The 24,515-nt window shown below is 37.2% G+C and overlaps 1 protein-coding gene across 4 annotated transcripts in view; it reads right to left on the bottom strand.

Annotated features, from left to right (window-relative positions):
* The window catches only part of LOC114663090 (kelch-like protein 4), a 638,922-nt gene that overhangs the window by 6,502 nt on the left and 607,905 nt on the right, over positions 1 to 24,515 (bottom strand). For 3 of the 4 annotated variants that reach the window (XM_028816853.2, XM_051935331.1, XM_051935329.1), the window contains one exon: positions 14,607 to 14,778. The exons of the other annotated variant lie outside the window; for it this stretch is intronic. In XM_028816853.2, coding sequence (XP_028672686.2) covers positions 14,607 to 14,778 — 172 coding nt within the window. The remainder of the gene's footprint in view (positions 1 to 14,606; positions 14,779 to 24,515) is intronic. 4 annotated transcript variants of the gene reach the window in all.

Genomic DNA, 24,515 nt, shown 5'->3' with positions numbered 1-24,515 from the left:
CTTCTCTGTCTGTGCATTATTCAGTGATCTGTCTGACAGTGTATGTCTTACAGAACTTAAAAATAAGAACAGTTATAAGGACACTTGTTCATGTTAATTGCAGTCTCAATTTTTAATTTTTTTAAAAAGAGCATCTTACATCTACTATACAGTGACTGTGTAAACTGTGTCAACTATCCGCGACTGGCCAGTCAAGGTAAAGTGAGACTTCTTATATGTGCACAAGCTGCCTTGTTCTAATGTTATTTTCTATCAGCTGTGCTATTTAGAGTGCAAGTGAATATGCAGTATTATACTGTCAGTGTACAATCAGTATATCTTGTCACTGTAAGTAGTTTGCACTGTTCAAACATACATGTTACCTACTGTTTTGTCTTGATAGAGTAATATAATCCTCTACTTTCCCCTATTGTATTATTAAGATTTAGCCTCTGTCAGAACGCCTCAAATCCCACAGACTTACCACTGTTTATAAGGTATTATAGTATATAACTTATCCCCACCTTCCCTTCTATATCTATAGGCAATTAGGTGTAGTAAAAAGACAAGCAGGAGTTAAGTTACACATAAAATAATGTATTATTGGTAATATTCATAAATAATAACAATATGCAAAGTACATTTGAATATTGGCAACCATACAACCTGATTAAATGGTGATGTGTAGTTTCAGGTGGCACACAGACTTGTAGTTATTTAAAAATGTCTCTAGTTAAAGCATCATTCAGCTTTCTTCAGAACAGGCTGCATTGCCTGCATCAATATGGCTGCTGAGTTGTGCTCTCCATTGTGTTGTCTTCTTTAGTTCATGGTGTGATGGTCTTCATCAGTTTGGTAAGAGAGATATGCTTCTTCATGATCAGAGGTTAGTAAGAGAGAGAGAATGTGGTTGAACAAGCAGATTTATAGATTCTCTGTCCAACCCCTACAGCCAATAGGACATCATGGTACTTAAAAGCTTCTGATCCAAGCCAATTCCAAACAGCCATACTTCAGACCAATGGGGGAATACAACATCTTAAAACCTGCCACCCCCAAGACCATATGTCTTTATGGCTTGCTTGCGGGGGTTGAAAGACTTTAGCAGAGAACCACTCGCCAAACTGGTTTAAGGCACATCCTCCCCCAACTCTGTCGTAAAATTCAAAAAGACCCATTCCTAAAGGGGGGGTGGGGAGGGGGTAAACACTCACTAATGTAACACTAAATTACATTGCTTTGTCTAAATTACAAATAAAGACATACAAAATATTTATCAACTTAAATGCAAAATCTTACATCACAACACCTACTGTAGGTATTGGCTTCAAAAGCTTTGTTGTGAAAAATTGAGATTTGGAACTCTGTGTTATTTTTGCATCTTTATTTTGTAAAGATGTCATTTATTTTTACTCATTTTTTATTTTATTTTTTGGAAATAGCAAAATTTGCACATTATTTTATATTTTTGTCTGTCTTATTACAACATTTCTAAAAAATAAATAATTTATTATGATCAAACAGTTATTCAGTACTTGAGTAGTCTTTTCACCAAATACTTTTTTACTCTTACTTGAGTAATTTTTTGGATGACTACTTTTTACTTCTACTTGAGTAATTATTTTGAAGTAATGCTACTCTTACTTGAGTACAATTTTTGTCTACTCTACCCACCTCTGATGAAAACTAACAAATTCCTAATACAAGAAATTGTATAAGGTGAAATAAAGAACAAAAAAAAAAAAAAAGATGGACTTAAGCTAGAACAAAGACCATAATTCAAGGAATGACAGCTATGATAGACAAAATAATACACCTATGGGAAGGTACTGATTTGTAAGTGTAAGTGACTTTAATCCAGTCATGAGAGGTTCCACTTTCATTCAGAGACTAGCTGCACCCTCTGTCATGGGCACACTAAACTGAACTCCCTGCAGTCTGTCAGGGCACTCTTTGCAAAGTGACCTTCTCAATACATTCTCTGAAACCAGGAATTTGATGAGATGCTCCCTCTTCAGGAAGCTGAAAACTGGAAATTTCTTCTCCTTAGGGAGCTGAAAGCTGAGACCCAGTCTGCTGAGAAGCAAATAATACTTCAAGAAGGGAATTTCAGCATCTAAACTCTTCTGACAGAAAGAGTAAACTTTTTCATATAAAGTTGCAGAAGACATAGCAGAATGAGAGTTGAGAAAGTAGCATCATAGGACACCACAAAGAAAGGATCATGTAGCAAAGAAAAAGAGTACACTACAGTGTAGGAAGAATCCTCCACTTGAACTGGGAGCAGCAACAAAAGCAACAACTTCACATAATATTGGACATCATCTTTAAATACTTGGTATCATAAAACTGTTTAACACTAGAATCTCTAAAGCCTATGGAAAATGTTGTAATCCCGGGCCCCCTTAAATTCCTTCGCACCTCTCCATCAGCATCTTTAGTTTTGCAAATGTGTCAATCAGCACAAGCAGCCTGCCATCCCATCCTCCCACCGACAAAGCTGAAGTTCTCCCAGCTCAAGTCTTTTTATCTGGGTGTGAGCTGCCTGGAGTTGTATAGGGTAAATAATATATCATTATTTGGAATACATACATTTCATGTGTGTTCCATGTCTACAATGATCTGGGTAAATGTAGGATGACAGGAAATGTGAGGCAAGAAATGCTGAGTCTAAATACAGTACCTAAAACAGAAACTTTTTCCATGTTATAGTAATAATGATGTAAAGAGTACAATGTGTGAAGACTTTAGTCCAAATCTATACATCTATACATATTAATAAAAGGCAAAGCCCTCACTGACTGACTGACTGACTGACAGACTCATCACTAATTCTCGAACTTCCCGTGTAGGTGGAAGGCTGAAATTTGGCAGGCTCATTCCTTACAGCTTACTTACAAAAGTTAGGCAGGTTTCATTTCGAAATTCTACGCGTAATGGTCATAACTGGAACATGTTTTTTGTCCATATACTCTAATGGAGGAGGCGGAGTCACGTATCGCGTCATCACGCCTCCTACGTAATCATGTGAACTAAAAACAAGGAAGAGATTTACAGCACGAGTCAAACGCGGGAACGAAGGTAAATGACGTTAATTTTTGAGTGTCTTTTAATACTGTGTAAGCATACATATTAACACGTGCAATTAAACGTGTGCATTTACGGGGTGATATCTCAGGCTTAAAAGCTCGCCTTTTATTAAAAAGGTAAATGCAAACTGTTTTCATTCTGAAGGGCACAAACCACGTTAGATTTCAGACGTTAAACGCGCAAAAATGTCGGTACACCAGATAAATAAGCGCAACATATTATCAGTTGTATTGTATGCTTACAATACATATAGAAATGTGTTAATCGTTAACTAATATTATGGGATGGTGTTTTTCGACTCGCGCCTTGATTTAAATGATTGCATTTCCTGGTGGGTTTGCGTAGCTTATTGTCAATATCTTTACACCTCTTTTTAAGACTTAATTTAAAAAGGTTTTCTTTTCTTCTTAATTAAAATTTAAAAGCAATACTTCACCGCTGCGAAGCCCCTCTAGCGCTGACGTCCGAGGTTCGATTACCGTAAGCGAGTGCAGTGAGTGTGTACGCCTGATGAGCCAAGAATAAGGGGGAAAGACGTGTCGCGTACTCTTTGCATTATTTGACAGTAAACTATTTTCAACCATTCTATGATCTGCTTCTCACAACTGAAGGCATCGTGGCTGATGTTACCTCACTTGCTGGCCAACCATAAGCGTTACCTGGTAGGTAACCAGCCACTCACTTTACTCCCTTACGGGAATCGAACCTTGGACGTCAGTGCTACAGGCGAAGCCCCTAAAATTGAACCACGGCGTGTGGTTCGTTTATTTGACAACATGTAGATCGGGGTAATTACAATCACGGCATTCGTAGTCTGATTCATAATCTGATTGTATGGGTGGTTACCTACCAGGTAATGCTTATAGTTGGCCAACAAGTCAGCTCGAAGTGATCACTCGAGTGAAGGCAGCTTCACAAAAAAACAGATCCTTAACAAACTGTTATTAGTATATTTTCCCTCAATTTAAAAAGGTTTTCTTTTCTTCTTAATAAAAATTTAAAAGCGGTACTTCACCGGTGCGAAGCGTGTGGATTTGACCGACTGACACATACAGACATATTCATGAGTGCAGGTACTTCGGAAAGAAAGCACCGTGTAAACCTAAAGTTTAAATTAAGTTCATAGACCTACAAAAGGTTGCCATTCATTTGAGACAAGATTGCTTTTCTTCTGTACAACTATACGTTGCATTCTCAAGAGTGTGCTTGCACGGCTTCGGATATAGATATATATATATATATGTATGTATGTCTATATATAAATATGTAAGCTTATAAGTACTGCCTTACTTCTCTTTAAGAAAGGAAGATGTAATGATACTTGATTTAAACGATTCCATGTCTTCCTGGGTTTGCTTAGCTTACTGTCAATATCTTTACACCTTTTTTTAAGACTTATTGACTGAAACGGGCTTTTACGAAAAAAATTAGGGCTTTGCTACAGGATACACCCTCCACAAGTTAAGCAAGTAAAAATAAAATATATATTTCTGTTTTATTTAAACCTTTTAAGTTCGTATGCATAGTCCCATTTGGCTGTTTTATTTTTTTTTTCTTTCTTCAGTAATATTTAATCTCCTTAAAGAATAAGAACATATCCATTTTACTTTTTTTGTTTCTCTTTAGTAATATTTTAGTGTAAAAGGATAACCATTATTTAAACCTTTTATGTTACTTTATAAATTTATTTTACACAATGTTGAAAAATTAATAAGAAAGCTACATATTTTGGCAGCTGCTGCTTTAATTTTCAATGAAATGAAAAAACCTCTCCAAGAGAAAATGTCAATGAAGAAGAAACAGTCTGCACTATCTAAAAATGAGAAACCCTCATTTATAAAAGTTTGCTGCAGATGACTTAACTGAAAATAAATGAATAGTTCCTATGTGTATAATACATATTTATCTATTTTACTTATGCCTTTATTCCAGCAACTTGCAACATCTGAGGTACAATTTCTTACATTACTTTTGTTTTTTGCAGCACAGGCAGGTGAAGTGACTTCCTCAGGGTCACACAGTGGTGTCAGTACCAGGATTTGAACTGACAAGCTCCAGGTTTACTGAAATATTACTGAAGAAAGAAAAAAAATGAAAATGGGCAAATAGGGCTATGCATACAGATGTCCATCCATCCATTATCCAACCCGCTATATCCTAAATACAGGAGCCAATAAGTAGATATGTATATATACAGTATATATATATATATATATATATATATATATATATGTGAATGTATGTATGTATATATGTATGTCTATATTTATATCTATATCTATATATATATATATATATATATATATATATATATGTAGATATGTAAATTTGTATATGTATATATATATATATATGTATATGTGGATGTGTATATGTATATATATGTATATGTAGATATGTGTATATGTAGATATGTATATATATGTATATATGTTTATGTATATATATGTTTACATAACCTCTTTAACACACTACTTCTCTGCTGCGAAGCACAGGTATTTTGCTATATGTATATATATATGTGTCTGTATGTGTGTATATATATATATTTATATATACAGTGGAACCTCTAGATACGAGTTTAATTCGTTCCAGCACTGAGCTTGTATAGCGAATTTCTCGTATCTAGAACAAACTTCCCCATTGAAAATAATGGAAATCCAGTTAATCCGTTCCGCACCCCAAATATATTATTAACATAAAAATCAATTTTCCTAACAAATAACACTGATAAATTATATATACTGTAGTCTACCTTTAATAAATAACACTGGTAAATAATATAACTGATTATTAAAAGAATCAAAACAGGTGTCCAAAGTGCAGTAGAGCATTCAATAAATCTTTAAATAAATAATCCTTAAAACAGTTGTGAAGTGGAGGTTTAAAATACACAAGAATAACAATCCTTTAACACGAGGTTAAAACGTCAAAAGGATGCAGTCTTTAAAAAACAGATGACAATCCCCGGTGCTTCTTCTCTGTTAGCGTCTCACCTGCGGGCTCTGCAACAGGCGAGACACTCTTAATGCAGCTGACCTTCTCTACACCGTCCTGCTTCAGCTGTTTGGCTCGCCTGTTCAGCTCACTGTTCAGCTACACGCGAGCCTGCGCTCGCTCTTCCGCACCGACTTACTGCGCCTGCCTGCCTGCCACAACCTCCGTTCTCTCTCCTCTCTTTTCTTTTACTTCTTCTCCCCCTTAACCGGCTCGCGCTTATCTATATATGCAGGGAGGACATGGCAGCTGCAGCCCATCAGCCACAGGAACAATCATGGATGTGGGCAGTTTCCCACCTGTGCACTTAAGTGAGAAACGCAGACACCGCAGATCGCGGCTCGCAACTGCTACCACGCCCCCTCGCTAAGCCGCGAGCTATACCCACAGCCTGGGTCGTGGCTCGTTACGCGAGCCAATGCTCGCATTTAGATCTGAAATTTTCGCTCATACTTTCCTCGTATTTTGAATTTCTCGTATACAGAGGTGATCGTATCTCGAGGTTCCACTGTATATATATATATATATATGTGTGTGTATGTATGTATGTGTGTATATGTATGTGTATATATATGTTGATATATGTATATATATATATATATGTGGATGTCTATATGTATATATGTATATATATATATATGTATATATGTAGATATGTGTATATGTAGATATGTATATAAGTATATATGTTTATGTATATATATGTTTACATAACCTCTTTAACACACTACTTCTCCGCTGCGAAGCGCGGGTATTTTGCTAGTATCAAATAAACACGTGCACTTTTATTCAAGAATATAACCAAAGACACAGGAGCTGAGTCTAGAGATAAAAATCTTGGTTTATCGTTTGACCTACATCCCTGTTCTCAGCTATGAGATTGCGAGTACAAACAACAGAAATTAGGTTTCTTCTCAGGGTGGCTGAACTGATACTCTGTTAAAGGGTGACAAGATGAGCATTTCAGAAGAGTCTCAGAGTAGAGTCGTTACGCCTCTGGATTGAAAGGAGTCAGCTGAGATGGTTTGGGCATGTTGTAAGGATCACCACTGGCTGGCTCCCTTTAGAAGTGCTCTGGGCACTTCATACTGAGCGGAGACCCTGCAGCAAACTCAGGACAGGCTGGAGGGATTATACCTCTTGGCTGGCCTTGGACTGCCCAGGAATTCCTCAGGAAAAGCTAGAATCTGTAGCTGGGGACAGGGAAGTCTGAACTGACCAGCTTGGCCTGCTGCTGCTGCAACACTCATCAGGACAGGTGGTGGAGAAGATGAGATGAGGGTCTACTATCAGGATGACTATCAGTTGTGTACACTCTGACCCTGCTTGCTCAAAGGCCCTAGCATAAGAGAGGAAAAAAAATGCCAACTAAAAAAAAAGCCCATGTTTTATATTGATAGGCACTCACAGCAACCAGCTATCTAACACCCATCCCTGCTCCATTTCGATCCTCTCAATTATAGACATATCAAATCAAACCTAAGGAAAAAAAATATAGTATGAGTCGGTAGGGCAGATAAGAGCAAGTGTTTAATAGGTAACTTTTATGAGGTCATGTTACCATATTGACCACTTGGCTGGTGCAGAGGTAAGAACTGCTGTCTCATAATCAAGAGATTGCAGGTTCAATTCCGGGTAGGGGTGGGCAGTATGACCAAAATTCTATATCACGGTATTTTTCTAAATTATCCCGGTTTCAGGGTATTGGACGGTATTTTTTTCCCCATGCATGAGTGAATGTTAACCACATTTTCCACTGCAATTACTGCAGTAGACTGGCTAAGAATAACCTATTCCACTGTTATGAGAATTGTACATTGTACAAAAAAACATTTTAATGTGCACACAAGTATTAATCCAGGTTTGCATGGCCCCATAAAGTGATAGTTTTCAAGGGGGTGGCACTAAAGAGAAGGAATCACATTGCATGACAGTTGCAGTCAAAATATAGAACCTTTTTATTGAACAAATTTTGCAAAAACTTAAACTATGATTTTGACAACATATTTTCAACCATCCAAAGAGGCATTTAGACTTAGTAAAATATCCAGAGGTGCTTGTCAAAAGTTGTATTGCACGGAACATGTCTTAGAAAAGTAATAAATAGTAAATATTTTTTGTGAACCAACTACACTTTGTTAATGTTAACCATCTCTGTCCACTGACACGTTAAAGTGACTTTTTCAACAACTTTACCATCAATAAACTGCATAATATTTAAACTAATAAATAATAACAATAAAATAAATAATAGTATTATTACTGATAGCTGCACTATTACTTCAAGACTTCAAGCCCAGGTGCATTACACAGTATTCACCAAACTAAAATAAAATAAAATAAAACAAGTGCAACTTTGTGATGACATCCTTACCAACTGTACCATCATTTAGGCAAACTGCATATGCATTAATATGGACCTTGCTTCAAGCTAAGCTATATACATAAATAATAAAACTGCAACTTGCATTTACTGTATAATGCTATTTGTGGTATAGCCCTACAGAAGTGCATTAGGGCCACGGTGAAGAAAAAAAAAATACAGACAGAGAGAAGAAAAAAACAAACTACCGGTATATGTCAAGAATAAAGTCAACATGCTGACTTTATTCTCGACATTTCTACTTTAATTTTGACACTTATGTCAAGATTAAAGTCGACATTTCCACTTTATTCTCATAGTTTACTTCATAATTTAAGTAGAATGTCATAAACTAAACTTCATCCTAAAATCAATGTTTAATTTACTCGATTTTCTCAAACCCCGTCATAAGTTAATGCAGCACATTAAATGCTTTGTGTTGTGTTCCCCGACCCAGTTGTTAATCACTATGCTTCTTAAACTGACTTCCTCCGCACTAAGAGGAGGCAGCAATCACCGCACAGAATCCATTCATTTCATGGTATTCCTGCTCTCTAAAAATTTAGAATGCTAAGATAAATACTTGATATCATTTTCATGATGAAATGCATTACAGCAGGTATTAAACAAGCACTGTAGTGAGGCGGTAGTGCTGCTCCCTGGCAGTAAGGGGTCCCCAGGTGTACGTTCAGTGTAGAGACCTTTATGGCAGGTGTGACGAGGCTCCAAAAAACTGGATGTATGAATGGGTATCGCACAGGTTTAACTTAAATATTGTGTAAATGTTGGGTTTGTGATCTGGTGGTCGGAGACACGAACACAGTATTCAAAGGATGTTCTTCTAAGCGGGCTTTCTTTATTGCACGCGTGCTGTCTGCCTGACGTACCAAAACCCCAGTTCCTATCCTTCCTTTTACTTTCTCCACATAACCAATCACCACACGATAAATGTCTTTGTGAAATTGAAACTAGTTATAAACTTAGCCTACAGAGTGTTCAGAACTTTAAAAATATCTTCGCTATACATGTTTAATTATGCCATCTATTCAGGGTTGCGCCCATCCCAGCAAACATTGTGTGCAAGGCAGGAGAAAATCCTGAACGAGTCACCAGCACATTGCAGGGTGAATACGAGCAACATATACACTAGCAGGGTCAATATAGCATAACAAAATCCCACATCCTACATGATTTTGAAAGGAAACTGAAGCACGCCGAGTAAACCCACTAGAAAAACGTGCAAATTCAAGGCAGGGTACACCCGAGACACCCTTGCTGCGAGGCAGCAATGCAACCTCCACGCCGCTGTGCCCCCACATGATTAATACATGCTTTAATGCATTTCATCATGAAAATGATATCAAGTATTTATCTTAGCATTCTAAATGTTCTGAGAGCAGGAATATCATGAATATCATGTGCGGGCAATCGCTGCGGGTGCCTCCTCAGTACAAGAGGAAGTCAGTTTAAGAAGCACGTACTCGATTTAACATGGCTCGGGGAACACTTAACACAAAGCATTTAATGTGCTATATAACTTATGACAGGGTTTGAGAAAATCTAGTAAATTAAAATTTCATTTTACAATGTTCTACTTTAATGGCAAATTACGAGAATAAAGTCAACATGTCGACTTTAATCTTGACATAAACGGCGAGAATAAAGTAGAAATGTCGAGAATAAAGTCAACATGTCGTCACACTATTACACGGTACCCAGGTACATTACACAGTATTGAAAACAAATAAAAGAAGTACAACTTTGCTTGCAGTATTATCCAGTAGTATAGAAACAGTATTTACACATTTGAACATAATGGTCCACATCTGACCTTTTAAAACCAAAGCATCTCCAGATAACGGACGCGATTCCTTTTTTTCGGCAAAAGTTATTTTGTGTCATCATGTTCAACTTTATCGTCTGCTACAGCTTCAGTTTCAGTTTCGGAATGTTCTCTGTCCATTTTCAGAGTGCAATACCTACACTACCACTACCTATTTAGCGGTGTAGCAGTGAAAAAGAGCCCCCGTGCAACACCGCTGTGATTAGTGGTGTAGCAGTGAAAAAGGTCCCCACGTGAACAGTTTCACGCTGCGTCACGTTCCGAACGTCATTTAGGCAATTTAAACCGGTGTTGCGGTATAACAAAAATCCATATCATAACAAAAATAAAAAACGGTTTTCGGTAAGAATGGGTATACCGCCCAGCACTAATTCCGGGTACTTCCTTCATTTGGGCAGAGTGGTAGTTCTGAGGCTAGGAATCTGTGCTGGCAATCTGAAGGTTGTTTCAAACCCCATAAAATGCCAAAACTGACTCCACTCCGTTGGACCCCTGAGCAAGGCCCTTAACCTGCAATTGCTCCGTCCTCAGTATGATGTTAATCTGCATCCAGCCCTGCAAGCAGGTCCTCCAACTTGCAGGGAAAACTTGAGGATTTTTGGGAGGATTGGCACTACAGCCACAGTAAAAAAATCTTGCACTATTCAGTGTGGTGCTGAGGTCTTACCAATTGCACAGCTGCACTCGGATCTCAATCTGGGTGGGTTTGGCAATGCGCTGTAATCAGCGCATGATCCCAACCTCTCTCTCTAACATATTGTAACAAAAGACAAAATGGATGATCATTCAAAGTGGAAGCCTCAAAGTGCTGCAGTGGAAGGAGAAATTAGAGAGTGAAGCAAACCATGTTGTTTTGCTAAAGTCTAAATCTGAAGGCTGAGGCTTTAAAAAGTCCTAAATGATGATTTAAACATGCAGTAAATACCTCAATTTTGACTTATGAGACTGACCTTACAAAAAGTCAAGAAATGGATAATATTGCCATTTCTAGCAGTTTTAGCAGCAACTTGCAGTCTGGTAACACCAGCACACAAATGAACAACAATAGAAGATAAGATGCACAAAGTAATACCAAACCAAAACAAAGGAATCCCTGTATATGTTTTTACTATTTTTGTTTGGTGGTAACATGCAAACTCAAAACATTCAGTTACATATTACTTTTTTAAAACAAAGTGTCATAGGTCAAAAATAAAAAGATTAATTGATGTTCATTAAATGTTTTTCATAGATGCATGGGCCAGACACATCATAAAGAATAATTGTGTTTTTTTACTGTAATACTACATATTTACATAATATCCCCCATCAAATATGGTAAGTTGTTTGTAATATGAAGTACTGTAAAGTTTCAAAATTACAAAAAAAGTACCCAAATACAGTTAAGGATATTTAAATGACAGAAAGTGTTGTTTTTTTAATTTTGTTTGTCTATCTATACATATTAATAAAAGGCAAAGCCCTCACTGACTCACTGACTGACTGACTGACTGACTGACTGACTGACTCATCACTAATTCTCGAACTTCCCGTGTAGGTGGAAGGCTGAAATTTGGCAGGCTCATTCCTTACAGCTTACTTACAAAAGTTAGGCAGGTTTCATTTCGAAATTCTACGCGTAATGGTCATAACTGGAACATGTTTTTTGTCCATATACTCTAATGGAGGAGGCAGAGTCACGTATCGCGTCATCACGCCTCCTACGTAATCACGTGAACTAAAAACAAGGAAGAGATTTACAGCACGAGTCAAACGCGGGAACGAAGGTAAATGACGTTAATTTTTGAGTGTCTTTTAATACTGTGTAAGCATACATATTAACACATGTGCAATTAAACGTGTGCATTTACGGGGTGATTTCTCAGGCTTAAAAGCTCGCCTTTTATTAAAAAGGTAAATGCAAACTGTTTTCATTCTGAAGGGCACAAACCACGTTAGATTTCAGACGTTAAACGCGCAAAAATGTCGGTACACCAGATAAATAAGCGCAACATATTATCAGTTGTATTGTATGCTTACAATACATATAGAAATGTGTTAATCGTTAACTAATATTATGGGATGGTGTTTTTCGACTCGGGCCTTGATTTAAACGATTGCATTTCCTGGTGGGTTTGCGTAGCTTATTGTCAATATCTTTACACCTCTTTTTAAGACTTAATTTAAAAAGGTTTTCTTTTCTTCTTAATTAAAATTTAAAAGCAATACTTCACCGCTGCGAAGCCCCTCTAGCGCTGACGTCCGAGGTTCGATTACCGTAAGCGAGTGCAGTGAGTGTGTACGCCTGATGAGCCAAGAATAAGGGGGAAAGACGTGTCGCGTACTCTTTGCATTATTTGACAGTAAACTATTTTCAACCATTCTATGATCTGCTTCTCACAACTGAAGGCATCGTGGCTGATGTTACCTCACTTGCTGGCCAACCATAAGCGTTACCTGGTAGGTAACCAGCCACTCACTTTACTCCCTTACGGGAATCGAACCTCGGACGTCAGCGCTACAGGCGAAGCCCCTAAAATTGCACCATGGCGTGTGGTTCGTTTATTTGACAACATGTAGATCGGGGTAATTACAATCACGGCATTCGTAGTCTGATTCACAATCTGATTGTATGGGTGGTTATCTACCAGGTAACGCTTATAGTTGGCCAACAAGTCAGCTCGAAGTGATCACTCGAGTGAAGGCAGCTTCACAAAAAAACAGATCCTTAACAAACTGTTATTAGTATATTTTCCCTCAATTTAAAAAGGTTTTCTTTTCTTCTTAATAAAAATTTAAAAGCGGTACTTCACCGGTGCGAAGCGTGTGGATTTGACCGACTGACACATACAGACATATTCATGAGTGCAGGTACTTCGGAAAGAAAGCACCGTGTAAACCTAAAGTTTAAATTAAGTTCATAGACCTACAAAAGGTTGCCATTCATTTGAGGCAAGATTGCTTTTCTTCTGTACAACTATACGTTGCATTCTCAAGAGTGTGCTTGCACGGCTTCGGATATAGATATATATATATATGTATGTATGTCTATATATAAATATGTAAGCTTATAAGTACTGCCTTACTTCTCTTTAAGAAAGGAAGATGTAATGATACTTGATTTAAACGATTCCATGTCTTCCTGGGTTTGCTTAGCTTACTGTCAATATCTTTACACCTTTTTTTAAGACTTATTGACTGAAACGGGCTTTCACGAAAAAAATTAGGGCTTTGCTACAGGATACACCCTCCACAAGTTAAGCAAGTAAAAATAAAATATATATTTCTGTTTTATTTAAACCTTTTAAGTTCGTATGCATAGCCCCATTTGGCTGTTTTATTTTTTTTTTCTTTCTTCAGTAATATTTAATCTCCTTAAAGAATAAGAACATATCCATTTTACTTTTTTTGTTTCTCTTTAGTAATATTTTAGTGTAAAAGGATAACCAGTATTTAAACCTTTTATGTTACTTTATAAATTTATTTTACACAATGTTGAAAAATTAATAAGAAAGCTACATATTTTGGCAGCTGCTGCTTTAATTTTCAATGAAATGAAAAAACCTCTCCAAGAGAAAATGTCAATGAAGAAGAAACAGTTTGCACTATCTAAAAATGAGAAACCCTCATTTATAAAAGTTTGCTGCAGATGACTTAACTGAAAATAAATGAATAGTGAAATAGTGAACCATAGTGAAATGAATAGTTCCTTTAATTCCATCCAGGTGCACTTGTGATGTTGCACTCATCAATTTGTTTGTTACATTCATTGTAATGCACCAATGAACAAAAAAGGAAGGTGATGACAATGATGTTTGAGTATATGCATGTGCCTGCAGCAAGTAGTGAAGTTTACACAGTATGATTTTACTTGTGTTAAGGTTTTACTTTACTATTTTATTTACTCATAATCTTCAACTATCTATTAAACAAACTGAACTGTTCATGTACTAGTATAAAAAACAAAGTCCTTGGTGTTATGTTATTAAATATGTATTTTTAAGCTTATGTGTTTTGCTGGATAGTGTTTTCTTTTGTTTCACTTTTAACAACTTTGTCAATATTTCCCTTTCCACATGTTGTCTGTGTTTTGGTGTTAGTCCAATGAAAAATTAGTTTATGTTGTTTTATAAAAGAAGGATGTGAAATGTTTACATTTGCGTGCACTTATTGCATTTAGGACTACATATAACTATTGTTTACACTAGCAATTGGCACTTAAGTAAAGTGTTTTTCTGGTTTTATAGTTCACATTTGTTTTGCATTTTATCTTTACTTTGACTAGTAATTTGATTTAATAACCTATTTACTATAGTACATAAACAATGTTTTTTTTTATTCTAAGTTTAATCTTACCTCTGTCCACTCATTATTCTGGGCATCATAGGATTCAACACTATTTAAATAAACTTGTCCATCATATCCCCCAACTGCAAAAAGTCTGTCTCCAAGTAGGCACACTCCAACTGCATCTCTGGGAACACTTAAAGGTGCTACTGTTGTCCAAGTGTCTGTTTTTGGATCATACCTTAAACAATAATAAAAAATAATCACTTTTTAATTTTTTGCTTACTAGCACTGCACTCTAAAGAGAAAAGTTTATCAGCTGGCAGTATAATTTTCAACGTGTAGTTGTAAATATAATAATGAAAAAAGTTATTTAAATATGTCATGTATCAAATACAAAAGTACTCTTTTGAAAGCAAAACAAAACAGACCGGAAATACTGACCACTCCAAAAAACTGGTACAGAAATATTTTACACCTATTCAAACATTTTATCAGGTTAAAAAAACAGTAAGAGATTAATCAAACTCAAAGACATTAAGGCAGATGCAACATTTCTATACATAATCTCTGTAAAGATGCATCTGAATAATTATTTTTTTCTTACTGATTCAAAAACTACAAATAAAATCAATTAACATAAAGACCTTAAAAAGATTTTCAATTAAAATGAAAAAGTAAAATAGTAAAAATAGTAAAACCTTGATTAACTGTCGGTCTCTGTTAATTGTCAGAACCAAATAAAAAAAAGCAGAAGCCATCGCCTACCTGTTATTGTATTATCACTGTCATGTGGTACGCTGCAAGCTCTGAACGTCGGAACAACTCTTCCTTGTGCTAGCGCATAGCGTTCTTCCCAAGCACCACGTGTTAGGCCACACATACCTTCCATTTTAATAGCGTTTTGTAGCTTTTCTCTTTTATTATAAATAATCTACTATACATTGTTATGGCTGATAAGTGTAGGCATGTGGTGTTGGAATTGTCACAAAAAATCGAAATTGTTAAACGTTTACGAAACAGCAAAAGTGCTTCAAGTATTGCTTCAATTTACGGAGTAGGAAGAACAACAGCGAATGATATAAGGCGTGATGCGGACAAAATTGAAAAACGTGTTGAAAATGGAAACCACTGAAGGTAATGTTAATGTTCCCCTGTATTTTAATTTTGTTTTTAAAATCTGTTATGTTTTGTTAATATATTGTGATGTGCAGGCAGCTTGTGATGTGCTGTTGGGGAACAGAAAGGGTGGAATGAATGCTGTAAGTAATGGGACTGGGTGAAGGGATTCTGTTCTGTAACGGGCGGACAAAAAGAAGTTAGGAGAAAAAGGAATTTAGGAGGTTTTGAGTAGGGAGTCAGGAGACAATAAGCTGGAGTATTTGCGGTACAGATAAAAAAATGTGAGTGGCAGGAGGAAAACTAATTGGTAGGGAAGTGCTCTTTAATGTATTATAGGTATGCTCTGTAACTCAGATAATGGAGTACAAGACAGGGCACCATTTATTACAGAACGACTCCAAGTAAAACGCTGAAAACTCCAGTACCTCTGAGTTGTGTTTTCCTAATTTTATTAATACTATATCATATTATATTTTGTTTTGGAAATAATAATACTATTCGTTAATCTACAGTATATCATTTTTAAAATAGCTGTTCTGTTATCCATCTTCTCTCGTATCCGTCATGGCCTCAGTCCCGGCCCTTGATGGATAATCAAGATTTTACTGTAATGTGGAGTCATCATTAATATGTTGGGTCACGTGTCCTGGAAAGTTGCACAGTATTTAAACCACTGTCAAATATGTTACATTATCTTAGTATTTGGATAAGAAAACCTTTCTTTTGAAAGTGATATTTCTGGTCTCACAGTTATTGAAATCTTGCTTAGATTTCAACCTTGACTTTAGAATAACAATTTTCAGTTGGTGCCAATTCACTTGTCCTTCCAGATCAGACCTAAGCTTCCTGTTTGAGCATGTTTATTTCCTGGTCCCTTCTCTTTCACTTTGAATTTAGAGTCTGACATCCTTTCTTTTTTCATGGTAGGACAGCATAACAGGATTGGTAATAACCTGGACCACTAGAAAAAGCATCTTTTCAAAGAAGTTTGACATATGCAAAAAGTAGCAGGGCAAATTATAAAGAGTGTCCAGCCGCTCTTTAAACAGCTTGGGGGCTTGATGGCATTGTTCCAATGAATGGCCAATGAGATTAAAGAAACATGACCCCTTTATTGATTGGGAAACTAAACTGGATTACTTGATTGCATTTTTTACTTAAAAAATATAGCAAAAATTAGACCCCTTATAACTTTGCAAGATGCTGAAAAATTAGTTCACGCTTTTGTTTTTAATTGAGTAGGTTACTGCAACACACTCCTCTCAGGACTACCCAAAAAAGACATCAATTGATTGCAACTAGTGAAGAATACAGCTGCCAGAATCTTAACTAGGAAAGGAAAATCCAAGCACATCACTCCAGTTTTGATGTCACTACATTTGTTACCCTTGTCATTTACGGGAGATGGACGTCTGAAGTGGAGCTCCGTTTAGCAGCGGCTTTATTTTTTCTCGTATTTCTTATTATCCCGAGGTATCCTGTATTTACCCAACCCGAGGAGTTTCTACTACAGTGTATATACATGAGTAACAAGAAAGGGGGTCAGAAAGAAATGGAAAAGAAACCTAAAACTACGCCCAAGTCTAGACAGGCATCAAACCCAAGTGCAAGGTACAGCCTTTCAGAGACTGACCTGGAATAGGCAGGCGAAAGCACTGACTTCCCAGGACTCCGCTCCACTGCATCAGCTCCATTTGAGAGCAAAAATGGAAGCAAAGGTTCAAGATATGCAGGTCACGGCTGTAATGGGGGTTGCCACTTCACCCACGGAACATGAAAGCTGAAACGATTTGTCCGAACTGAAGGAAATGATCACAACGGCCATAAATGAGCTCAAGAAAGACATTCAGAAAAATACAAAGAAAGAAATAAATGGCTTGCTCAAGACAAACGAGAAGCTGCAGCTGGAGCTGCAAGAGATGCGGCAGGAGTATAAAGACTTGGAAAAACGTACTGTATATATAATCGTTTTGATGCAGCCTTTAAAGTTATGCTGGGAAAAATTGAAGAACACATTAAGGAAAATGTGTCTAAATTGAGAGAACCTGCCGATCACCTGGAAGACGTTAAGCAGACATTCACAACTCGAATTGAAACAGCGGAACATCTGACATCTACCGCTGATGGAAAAGCTACAGCTGCGAAATCTGAATGCAAAAAACTTGGAAACAGACTTGCAGCTCTGGAAGATGGATGCAGAAGGAATAATATTAGAATCGAAGGTCTACCTGAGAATCATGAAAGTCCAAACCCAGTGAAACTCGTAGCTGAACTGCTCTCAAAAATAATTGGAAAGGACTTTAAATCAACTACCGAGATAGCGGCAGCTTATCGCATACGTGGATCAAATACCACTAAACCTAGGACTCTAATTGTCCGCTTCGAGAGATTACAGTTTAAGCTTAATCACTTCTCAGACACAATCAAGAGATTATATTCGAAAATAACCACATTCGTATTTTCCCTGATTTCTCATCCTCAACAGCTGCTAAACATGCAGCTTTTACAACATTAAACAGCGGTTACGGAAAGCCGATATCAGATACAACATTTTGTATCCTGCCAAACTGAAAGTGGATATTCAAGACAAGTATTACATCTTCTCCTCCAGAAAAAGGAAGCAGAAAAGGAATTAAGAAAGCTGATCCTGACACTTTTTTGAAATACGATAGTGAGTCGCATCCTGTCATGGCATGGCAAGAAGATATTACCTGCTGTCTGATCCGCTTGTAATGATATGGGTACCATAATTATACAGTCGACCCTTGATATACGACAGGCTTGACATGCGAACAACTTGGTTTACAACCAAAATTTTTGTTTTGAATTACAACCAACATCTTGCATTACGACCCGAATGCGGTCACGTGTATCCGCTTGTGCGATTATAAACAAACAGCCGAGAGCATTCGTAAGCATCAGTCAGAGCCCAGATACATGTGTTTGTGGACGTAATTTCGGTCAGTGCAGTGATTTATATAATTTATTTCGATAATTGCTAAGAAAGGAAGAGAAGGTAACGAAGGTAAAGAAAGTGATCACAATCGAAACAAAGAAGGAAATTGTGCGGAAATATGAGAGTGGCGTTCATGTGACCGATCTCGCTAATATGTACAGCATGTCAAAATCCACCATCTCGACAATTTTACAAAGAAAAGATTTGTATAAGGAGGCTCCTTCCAAACAATAACTACCTTCCATTTCATTCTCCTCCTCCTCCCTTCCTGCAACCCAAAGATGTTAAATTAAATGGTGAGTACGGTACGAAATTGTTGTTTCTGGTAGGCTAGGCACTTTTTATAACTTTTTGGTTAGTACATTAGAAAAATTATTAGTGTTTTGGTAAATTATGTACATTATACAACCCTTTTTTATTATAAAAAGGTTAAGTAATTGTTGCTGTGAGAGGTTCAGAACGCATTATGGGTATGGGTTTTGACTTACAACCAACTTGAGTTACAACCAGCCTTCACGAACGAATTGAGATTGTAAGTCAAGGGTCCACTGTACATCTTTTTCTCTTCTCGGCCACTTTTTGTTTATGTCCTAATTACAATTACACGCGCATGTGTGGAAGAAATTAAAGAAGTTTTTTTTTTTTTTTTACTGTTCTAAAGGAGAGCGTTAAACATCATACCCTTGGTTTATTGTTATCTATTTATATAATTCACTAAGGCAGCCGACCATGGCAGGCAAGACGCAAGACAGAGCCATACCCGCCAACTCACAGAGCCCCGCCCACCAACAATTCACTAAGCAGCCGTGTGCGCTGGTGATTTCCACACGCGTTCAGTCTCTCCCTGTGCATTCCCTATGCAGCGAGCAAGCGAGCCAGAGAAAAAGCAACACACACAGGCGCGCGAGAGAGACACACACACACACAGGCACGTGAGAGAGAGGGAGCTGGACGCATAAGGCAGAGAAGGCAGTTAAAGAATGCACCGGGCTTGATTTTGTTTTCACTTCTGTTTACAGCGATCGGTTTGTAGCGTGCATTGTTGTAATGTTACTTTTCTTGGTGGTTTATTAAATTACGGATTTTTCACATGTTCATTTTTTTCCCTGTGCTTAAAACTCATAAAAAAAGTGCTTTTAGCGAGCGGTTGTAGCACTATAGCGCGAACTCTTGCAGTATTAAGTTTTCTCTGTTGTACAAGGTTTTCTCAGTGTTATTCAATGTTTTTACATTTAGTTTACTATTACGCTGTGCATTCTATGGTATAATCTTCTATCTATATATATAATTCACTAAGGCAGCCGACCATGGCTGGCAAGATGCAACACAGAGCCAGTTTTCAGTCACGGAACAATTGTATGTTGCTCTCTCCAGAGTTCCATCTTTTCATTCACTCACAGTCGTATCCTCAAATCCACCCCATTTGGACAACTGTGTCTTTCAGGAAGTGTTCACACATCAATAAATAATTATGCAGCGTATGGTATGCTGCGGGTTGGCTAGTTGTTATTATTGCATTAGGGTTTACTATGCTTATCCAGGGCCACTTTTTAACACCATTCCCTGGGTTTACTGTCTTAATATTTCAAGACTGCTGAAGATTATATTTTATGCTTATAGTATTTAGACTTTATCGGCAATAGATATCTCTACTTTTTAATCCTCAAACTCCACTGCTGGGGGTTTGTTTTGTTTTGGACGTGCTCTGTCTCTAGGTATGTCAGAGAACTGGGACTTTGTGAAATGGGGTCCAGCCTCACGTGGGGAGGCAAAATGGGGGGGTGGGGGGATGGGGGGGAGAGAAAGAGAGCAAGCTATATCTAATCTATCCTTTTAATCCTTCTAATTATAACCTCCAACGTAACAATAGGCTGCATGGCAATAACTCGTAGGAAAATTGGAAATTAAGGTTAAAGCTGTCTCACTTCCAGTTAAGACTATAAAATGACATCAAAAATTCAGAATCAATGTCTCCATGATGGGACACTCTCTCACCTAACAGGTCTAAACGCTAAAATAGTATTTTTACAGGAGACCCACTTATTAAGCAAGGGTCAGTTCCAGCTGCAAAAAGACTGGACTGGCCAAATGCTTCATTCCAGCTTTACAAAGAAAACTAGAGGTGTGGGAATTCTTATACATAGAGCAGTCTCATTTGTAGCATCAGACGTAGTATCTGATCCTGAAGGGAGATATGTGATTGTCATGGGCAACTTATTTAACTGCAAAGTGATTTTGATAAATGTTTATGCACCCAATGTCGACGATAGGGAATTCATGCAAAATGTATTTGCATCTATTCCCAATGTGAAAATTGATAAAATTATAATGGCTGGGGACTTTAATTGTGTGTTAAATGCACTCTTAGATACAATAAGTCTCCTTCACAGGGTGGATGACATCTAACACTGCAAAGACAATTACATAGTTTTTAACTGACCACAACTTATCAGACCCCTGAAGGTTTCCAAACCCAAACTCAAGAACATATTCCTTCTACTCACCAGTGCATCATTGCTACTCAAGAATTGATTATTTCTTTATAGATAATAATTTCTTGCCTACGATTAAATCTTGCAAGTACGACGCTATTGTTATTTCCGACCATGCCCCTCTGATCTTGGAGCTAAAATCACATGCCCCACATACTCATCTCGCAGATGGCGTCTCAACCCACTTCTATTAGCAGACGAGAAGTGTACAGAATATATATCAAAACAAATCAGTTTCTTCCTAGAGACAAATACATCCTCAGAGGTCTCTGCAGGAATACTCTGGGAAACTCTAAAGACCTTATTAAGAGGACAGATTATTTCATATCTTTCCTACAGAAATAAATTAGAAACCAAGAAGGTATCAGAGCTAACCAGCAAAATTACTAGAATAGATCAAGAACATGCCAGGTGTCCAAGTGAGGCTCTTCACAGGAAAAGACAGGCTCTGCATTCAGAGCTCAACCACTTAACAACCAAAGAAACTGAACAACTCATTTTTAAAATCAAGACATCATTACTATGAACACAGAGAGAAAGCTAATAAGCTCATTACAGATACCACAAATAAATACTTTTATTGCAGAGGAATTGGATAAACCTCTGACGCTATCAGAATTACTAGATGCTATAAAGTCACTTCAGAGTGGGAAAGCAGCAGGCCCTGATGGCTACCCTGTAGAATTTTATAAGAATTTCTCCACTCAGCTAGCTCCCCTCTTATTAGCAACATTTACAGAAGCTAGAGACAATCAAATTCTACCTCAAACTTTTTGCCAAGTATTAATCACCGTCTTTCCTAAACACAATAAGGACTTATTACAATGTACATCATACGGACCGATTTCACTACTGAATAATGATATTTAAATACTCTCCAAGGTCCTAGCTAGAAGGATGGAGAAAGTGCTGCCTTTGGTAATATCACAAGATCAAACTGGATTTGTTGAAGGCCGACACTTAGCTTCCAATCTTTGATGTCTGTTTAATGTAATATATTCACCTGCAAAGTCAAACACCCTGGAGATATTATTATCGTTGGATGCAGAAAAAGCATTTCATATGATTGAATGGAACTACCTTTTCACTACATTAGAGAAATTTGGGTTTGGCCCGAACATTTGTGCATGGATCAAACTACTGTATACCAATCCAGAAGCTTCAGTTTGTATTAACAACATTAATTCAGACTACTTTAAACTAGAACGTGGTATCAGACAAGGATGCCCCTTGTCACCACTGCTATTTGCAATCACCATTGAACCACTGGCAGTTCACTGTTGAAATTATTATTAGATAAAGGGGATTATCAGAGAAGGACTTGAACAGAAAATCTCTCTATATGCAGATGATATGGTTTTGTATATATCAGACCCACAAAAAACTGTGCCTGCAGTCTTAACAGCACTTACAGAATTTCAAAAGATCTCTGCTCTCAGAATTAATTTGAATACAAGTGTGCTCTTTCCAATGAATTCTCAAGCATACAATATTAGATTGGACACCTTCCCTTTTATTATTGCAGATCAGTTTAAATACCTAGGGGTAAATATCACAAGTAAACATAAAGCTCTTTATCAACAAAATTTTGCCGTCTGTATGGAAAAAATTAAGCAAAACTTGCATAGATGGTCAACCCTTCATCTCACTCTAGCTGGAAGAATTAACGTTGTTAAGATGAATATCCTTCCTAAGCTTCTCTTTTTATTTCAAAACATTCCAATATACATCAATAAATCATTCTTTAAGCAATTAGATTCAACCATAACATCATTTACTTGGAACTTAAAACATTCACGTATCCAAAGAGCGTCTCTACAAAGACCTAAGGCAGAAGGTGGCATGACTCTACCTAACTTTCAGCTTTATTACTGGGCAGCAAACATACAAAAACCCGGACACAAATAGATGAACATATACAGGCTTGGTCCGCAATAGAAATAAAATCCTGCAGAACTTCTTTATATTCCCTGCTTTGTGCCCCAATAAATGCAAATTATCACCAATATACTAATAACCCAATTGTGCTTCACTCACTCAGAATATGGAACCAATGTAGAAAGCATTTTAAGATGGAGAATCTTTTATCTGTGGCACCTCTGCATGAGAACCACCTTTTTCAACCCTCGCAAACATATGCTGTCTTTAATATCTGGAAAACATTTGGGATTAAATTGCTTAGAGATCTTTATATAGACAACATCTTTGCATCCTATGAACAATTACATTCCAAATTTAACATTCCAGCAACACATTTCTTTCACAATCTTCAAATTAGAAACTTTGTTAAACAGAACCTGACTGATTTTCCCCATCTCCCACCTTACTCTATGCTGGAAAAAATATTGCTCAGTTTCGAGGACTCAGACAGCATTTCTGCAATATATAAAATTACTAGCAAAATACCTGCGCTTCGCAGCGGAGAAGTAGTGTGTTAAAGAGGTTATGTAAACATATATATACATATACATATATACATATATATACATATCTACATATACACATATCTACATATATACATATATATATATATATATATATATATATATATACATATACACATTCACATATATATACATATATATATATATATATATACACATATCAACATATATATACACATACATATACACACATACATACACACACACACATATACATATATACATATACACATACATACATAGTGCGTTGTAACACGGGCTGTGATTGTTACATGGGAGGGAGACGACAAATCACAGCTTCCCGCTTTCTAATCGGGCCTGTGATTGGTGCTTTGACTGATGCCTAGATCCCACAGTATCTCCCCTTAGGAGAGGCGTTAGGCAAGTGTAATTGAATAGTGCTGCTGCAAGTTTAGCTTTACACCTGTTTTTAAGGCTTATTGACTGAAAGGGGCTTTCATGAAAAAAGTTAGGGCTTTGCTACAGGATACACCCTCCACAAGTTAAGGAAGTAAAAATAAAGGTATATATTTTTGTTTTATTTAAACCTTTTAAGTTTGTATGCGGACGGCATGGTGGCGCAGTGAAAGGTGCCAGTTAGGAGACCCGGGTTCGCTTCCCTGCGTGGAGTTTGAATGTTCTCCCTGTGTCTGTCTGTGTTTCCTCCGGGTACTCCGGTTTCCTCCCACAGTCCAAAGACATGCAGGTTAGGTGTATTGGCGATTCTAAATTGTCCCTGGTGTGTGGGTGTGTGTGGGTGTGTGCGCCCTGCGGTGGGCTGGCACCTTGCCCGGGGTTTGTTTCCTGCCTTGTGCCCTGTGTTGGCAGGGATTGGCTCCTGTATTTAGGATATAGAGGGTTGGATAATGGATGGATGGACATTTGTATGCATAGCCCCATTTGCCCGTTTTTGTTTTTTTTCTTTCTTCAGTAATATTTCAGCAAACCCGGAGCTTGTCAGTTC

This window comes from Erpetoichthys calabaricus, chromosome 12, assembly GCF_900747795.2.
Source record: "Erpetoichthys calabaricus chromosome 12, fErpCal1.3, whole genome shotgun sequence".
NCBI lineage: Eukaryota > Metazoa > Chordata > Cladistia > Polypteriformes > Polypteridae > Erpetoichthys > Erpetoichthys calabaricus.
This window is presented reverse-complemented; position numbering and strand designations above follow the sequence as displayed.